General features: G+C 62.0%; 1 protein-coding gene across 2 annotated transcripts; it reads right to left on the reverse strand.

The window, feature by feature from the left end:
• Positions 1 to 853: 853 nt before the first annotated feature.
• CACTIN (cactin, spliceosome C complex subunit) lies at positions 854 to 5,522 on the reverse strand. 2 transcript variants are annotated; one of them, XM_061355782.1, is made up of 10 exons: positions 5,382 to 5,522; positions 4,516 to 5,002; positions 3,912 to 4,007; positions 3,480 to 3,625; positions 3,239 to 3,401; positions 3,013 to 3,130; positions 2,626 to 2,818; positions 2,162 to 2,284; positions 1,750 to 2,000; positions 854 to 1,529 (listed from the first exon to the last, which is right to left on the reverse strand). In XM_061355782.1, the coding sequence occupies exons 1-10, from the start codon at positions 5,504 to 5,506 to the stop codon at positions 1,039 to 1,041; spliced, it is 2,193 nt and encodes a 730-aa protein (XP_061211766.1). In that variant the 5' UTR covers positions 5,507 to 5,522; the 3' UTR covers positions 854 to 1,038. The 2 variants fall into 2 exon arrangements, with proteins under 2 accessions (XP_061211766.1, XP_061211765.1); XM_061355781.1 differs by having other exon boundaries at positions 1,750 to 2,024.
• Positions 5,523 to 5,669: the final 147 nt, after the last annotated feature.

Genomic DNA, 5,669 nt, shown 5'->3' on the forward strand with positions numbered 1-5,669 from the left:
CAAGTCCCCTGGCTGTGGGGCTGTAGCAGGCAGCAGGATGCAGCGAGGCAGCCTGCGGGGAGGAAACAGCCTTCCTGCAGCAGTTCATGGCCAAAAGGCTTCCTCCCATTCCAGCATCATCCTGGCTTCAGCACTCCCCAGGTTCAGAAGCTGCTGGGGATGGGGCCATGTGCGGTGACCCCTGAACATTGTCTGCATCCCATGGCCAGCACCAGGAGGGACCAACACCAGCAAGTCCCAGCTCAGCCCTGAAGGCGCCCAATACCCCTGAGCGATGCTCAAGGCTCTCAGGAACACCCAAGCTCAGGCTGGGGCAGCCCAGAGGCACCGGGTGGGAGGGACTGCAGGGCAGACTTTCCCCTGTAAGGAGATGTCCCATCCAACACCCTCTGCTCCTCCCTGCCAAGGCAGGCGCCTCACAGCCACTGAACCTTCATCCCACGACCAGGGTCAGGAGGGGGTGGTGGCTCTCCCAGGCTGGGGAAGCCAGATCCCAGGGTGGAACATGCCAGAAATGGGGCTGGCCAGGAGGGTGATGGGCCCAGGGATCCATCTGGGGAGGAGCAAGGGTGGCTGCAGCTGGGGAACATCTGGTCTGGCACCAGCAATGGGAGTGTGTGGGGCTGGGAAGGGGCCAGTGGGGGCAAGGAGAGCACATGGGGCTGGATCAGGCACTCCGGGGTGACAGCAGAAGGAATGAGGTGACAGACCCTGGAGAGGTCAGTGGGGACACCCTCAAGCACTACCCAGCCCCAGAGGAGCTACCAGTGCTGGCCCAGTGTGGTAATGGCTGGTGGGGATGTGCAGGACTGGAGTGAGCAGCACAGGGCGCCCACACCCAGCAGGACACTGCTTAAACAACCCCTATTTATTGGTACCAAAGTCTCAGGGTCCCTCAGGATAAAAGCAAGGACAGGGAAATCCCTCAGGAACAGGCCCTCTGCTGGGCCATGCCCTGGGGATGGCTGTGGGGCAGTGCATGTGATTGGGAGCGAGACCCCCTTGTGCCAGGGCTCTGGAGGTGAGTGGGGCAGCTCCTCATCTGCGGTAACGGTACCGCTTGAAGTGGAACCAGAGCTGGAAGATCCCATTGGCAAACTGGCAGCGGAAGCCGTGCCGGTGGGAATACTCCCACTCGCGGTTGACGATCTTGAAGGCGATGTCCTCGTAGGGGGGCCCAGCGTGGAAGCGCAGGATGGCAAAGTCCTTGTTGTCCTGACAGGCCTCCAGGAAGTACTCGGGCGTCGAGCGCTTGTCGATGAGGTCGGGGTAGAAGATGTTGAATTTGTAGCCCTGCACGATCTTGGGAGGAGGATTGTCAAAGTCATAGTGGGTCTGGTTGTACTTGTTCCACTCGAAGCCCGTGTGCACCCGGTTGAAGAAGCGGGGCTTGCGGGGCCGGTACTTGTCAGCCCAGAGATAAGCTTTGCCTGTGAGGGGCATCTCCACACTGAACTGTGCTTCGTCTGCACCCATCCCCTCCTTAGCCTTACGGAAGAAGATGTCATCAGTGCTCTCGGTGGCATCGCCTATGGGGAGAAGAGGAAAGAACTGGTCACAGCATCATGGAATGGTTTGGGTTGGAAGGGACCTCAAAGCTCATCCAGCTCTAACCCCTTGCCATGGGCAGGGACACCTTCCACTGGAGCAGGTTGCTCCAAGACCCATCTGCCTAAGGTCTCATCTCAGTCTGTTCCCCCTCTAGCCCTGCACCCTGAAGCATGTGTTGGCAAGTACAGGGGCTCCTACCTGTGACCTGCAGCTGCTGCCGCAGGAGCAGCAGGCGATGAGTGTCCTCCTCGGCCTCCAGCACATGGGCATCAAAGGGCAGCTCGTTGGTGCTCAGCAGCCGGGGGCTGTACTTCCCTGCATCATAGTCATCCAGGCTCTGCTGGATCAGGTCCTCCTCCATCAGCACAGCCTCTCCCTTGGCCTCTGCATCCTGCTCAGCCTCTGGCTCCGAGGACGGCCCTGGCTGTACCATCTCCTCTGGATCTAGCCTACAAGGAAGAGAGAAGAGAGGACTGGGACGGGGATGGTACCCTTGTTCTGTGCTCACCTGAGGTCTGTCTATGGAAGGGTGGGAGAACAAGGCTGCATCTTCTGTCTTGGGTGTCCCATAGGAGAGCCCTAGATGCTGCCCATAGGAAGGGCTTCCTACCTGTCGCTGGGGGAGGCCATTTCCTGCTTGATGATAGGAAAGAGCGGCTCACTCTCCACACCCTGCTCCTGCTTCAGCTTGTACAGCTTCTGGCGCAGCACATCCTGGTGCCGCTCCCGCAGCCTGCGAGATGAGAGGAGCTGTCAGGTCCCACCCAGCAGAACCCCCTTGTGCCCACATTATCCAGAGCTCCAACACCCACCACATCAGCTGGAAATCTGCTGAGGTTTGTAAGGCTCCAGTTTGATTCCCTCCTGGAGACCTCCCTGTAAACACTGCTGCTGGAGAAGGGACTGTCCCCAGCTCTTCTCCCCTCTTGGCACAAGCTACCACTCAGAAAAGTGTAAAACCCCTCCAGTGGTGACTTTGGGTTTGTGTCCCCTTGCAGCTCTGCTCACAGTGGGGTCTGTGCTACCCCTTCCCACAGCCTCCTCCTGCTTCCCAGGGCAGCCCCTGGCTCTTACCTGGCCCGAGCCATGTAAGCCTTCAGCTGCTGCAGCAGACTCTCCCAGTACCCAATGTCCAGGTTGGGGCCTCCTGCCCGGATCTTGCTCTCAATACCCTGGTACAGCACTTGCAGCTGGTTGTATGTCTTCCCCTTGAACACAGACTGCACATCGGAGCTGACTGAGGCATTGACGCCATCCCGACGCTCTCCTGGACACACAGACAAGGGCAACCAGAAGGTCTCAGAGCGCTCAACCCGCTTTCAACAAGGCCTGAATCAATCCACAGCCTTCATCCATCAGATCCCAGATTGCTCCTCTGAGCCCCAGTGCACACAGCAGACCCTACAACCCACCACTCACACTCCCCTTGACACTCACACCAGGCTCTGCCCTCCCACTTACCTGGTCCTCCTTTCCCAGAGGCCTCCAGTTTGCGGAGCTTGGCTATCTCATCCTCTGTGATGATGGTCATGTCCCTCCAGAAGTCCACGTTCTTCCCTTGCTCCAGCTCCATGTAAACCTGCAGGCAGAAGACCAGGAGGGCATCAGGCTCCTGCTCCACACCACAGGCAGGAAAGCAGAGCTGTAGGGGGAGAAGCCTTGAGCACAGGGCTGGCAGAGCTGGTACCTGGATGTCCTCCACCAGATCCTCCATGTCGGAGACAGTCAGGCCGTTCAGGAAGGTGTAGGGCTCGTGCATCTCCACAGCCAGATCGTCATCCTCCGCGCTGATGTACTTGGCCAGAAGGTCAATAGGCTTTGCTCTCCCATCCCGAATCCTGATCTTGGACCTAGAGGAAAGAGACAGCAACCAGTGCCTGCCACTCCCTGCTCCCAGCTGGGCCTGCCCCCCGGAGCCGCACATCTACCGCAGCTTGGCCTGCTGCAGGTGGAAGTTGTCCTCCTGCTCCTCCCAGGTTTTGAAGTGCTCGGCCTCCTTCTCCCGCTGCAGCATCTCCAGCTCCTGCTCCCGCATCGCCTTCTCCCGCTCTCGCTCCAGGCGCAGCTGCTTCACCTGCCAGGGCAGAGGGAGACGGGAGGCCGCTGTGGATGCAACCCCGCACCTTGGTGCTGTGACCTGGCACTCATCCTCCTCAGCCCCTCCTGAGCTGGACTGAACCCCAAGAGGAGTGTTTTCTCACCAGGGAACAGCAGAAATCTACTGTGCACCCCCCCCCCCCCAATCCTGCATCCTGTGGGCACCCCTAATGAGAAGAACAAGAGCACTTTTTCAGGTGAGAACCGGCTTAGCCACAGGGCTCTCTGTTGGACGGTTTGAGGGAAGGGGCATCTGACCCCACCTTCTGCAGCTCAAGGCGATTGTCCTCCTGGATTCGCTTGTTCCTCTCCTTCAGGTCCTTCTCATCCAAGTGGCTGATTCCTTTCTTTTCCAGTGCCTGAAATGGAGCGGCCAAGGGCAGCCATGAAACCCAGTGACTTCTCCAGCCCCGACCAGCCACCAAATCCCATCACATCAACCTGCTTCAACTGCTCCAGTGAGCTGTGATCCTGTCAAAGGTCCCCCAGTCCCTTAAATCCCACTCCTGAAGCCCCTCAGTGAAGCATGAGCACTAACACACCAATGAATATTGCTCAGCTCTCGGCCTGCAGCACGCAGTAGGTCCACATCCCTCTTCTGTCCCCTGACGCACCTCCTCACCCTGCACCCCTCAGCTTAGTCTTCAAGACAAAGAAAGGAGGTAAACCCCCACCAAGCTTGTCAGAAACGCCCGTCTACTGCCCTAGAGCAGCGCTTTACTCTTACAGGGCTGCTCTTCGTGTTACAGAGGCTCCCCCCTCAAGCAAAGCTCCCTCAAAGACCCACAGCTCCTACGTCCTGTTCTTTGGCAGCCATAGGAGCATGGTCTCCCTTAAGCAGCAACATACAGGCAGCGAGAAGCTCACCTTGCTCCAGATGAAGGTGCCCAGCAGATTGTTGTCCCCAAAGGGATTATCAGTGTTGGTGTAACCCATGTACTCCTCTCCCCATCCCATCTTCTCCCGTTTCTTCCTCTCCTTGGCCTCCTTCTTGGCCAGCCGCCGAGCCCGCTTCTCCTCGGGCGTCTCCAGGGCCTTCATGAGCGCAGCCTGCTTCTTCTTCTCCTCCTTCAGCCTCAGGCGCTCCTGCAGGCTCAGCTGCTGCCCCGTCTCCTCCCGGCCCCGGCAGCGCGGCGGGGAGGGGGAGCTGACAGAGGACACGGAAGACTTGGAGCCGTCCCTCTTCCTCCGCTCCCGGCTCCGGGCTCTCCTCTGCTCCCGCTCCCGCTCGGAGCTCGACCCGGAGGAGCGGCCCCGCGAGTGCGAGCGGTGCCTCCTGCGGCTGCTGTGCTGCTGGTCCCGGCTTCTGCTCTTCTTCTGCTTCCATTTCTGCCTCTCATCGCCGGACTCGGAGCTGCGGCGGAGGGAAGGGCTGTTTGGGACACGGCTCCTGCTCTGCGCCGGGGAGCGGGTACCGCACCTCCCCGTTGCGGCCGCGCCAGAGCTCCGGGAGAGCTCCAGGGCGCTCGCTCGGCGGCACCGGCCGCGCCTTTAGCCCCGAACGGGCTCGTTCTGTGCCACGGGCGACGCTCTGCGGGGCGCTCACCGGCCCGGGGGCACCGGAGCCCGCCCCGGGGCCCTGCGGGGCCTCCCCCTCCGCCGCGGCCTAGCCCCGGCCCCGCCGCGGCCTACACCGGGCCTTCCTCCCGCGCCGGGCCCTGCTGCACGGAGCCTCCCCCGCCCCGCCCGATCTCCCCGCGGGCCCCCCCGACACAGCCCCGCTCCCCGCTCACCCCGAGCTTGGCTCCCGTCGGCGGCCTCTGCTCCGGCTGCGCCGCCGCCGCTTCCCCCGGCTGCCGGAGCGCTCCCGGCCCCGCTCTCGGTGCCGCCGGCCCGGGCTGCGCGACCCAGAACCCATCGGCAGCGCCTGCTGCGGCGGCGGCGGCGGCGCCGGCTCCGCCCCGGGGTCCTCGACAGCCCCGCCCAGCCCCCAGCCCGCTCCGCAGCCCCCGAGCCCAGCTGCGGCCGGGGCTTAGGGCAGCGGAGGGGCGGAGCCGAGCTGGGCCGCGCCTCCCGCTCCT

This window comes from Neopsephotus bourkii, unplaced genomic scaffold, assembly GCF_033783945.1.
Source record: "Neopsephotus bourkii isolate Nb327-2 ecotype Australia unplaced genomic scaffold, CSIRO-AGI_Nbou_v1 NB_838, whole genome shotgun sequence".
Taxonomy (NCBI): domain Eukaryota; kingdom Metazoa; phylum Chordata; class Aves; order Psittaciformes; family Psittacidae; genus Neopsephotus; species Neopsephotus bourkii.

Excerpts from the sequence above, each read along its gene's own strand:
- CACTIN (XM_061355781.1), bottom strand. The coding sequence starts at position 5,506 with ATGGGTTCTGGGTCGCGCAGCCCGGGCCGGCGGCACCGAGAGCGGGGC. Across the intron at positions 4,008-4,515 it reads GCACCTTCATCTGGAGCAAG|GCACTGGAAAAGAAAGGAAT; the intron begins GTGAGCTTCTCG and ends GCTCCATTTCAG. Across the intron at positions 3,626-3,911 it reads ATCGCCTTGAGCTGCAGAAG|GTGAAGCAGCTGCGCCTGGA; the intron begins GTGGGGTCAGAT and ends CTGCCCTGGCAG.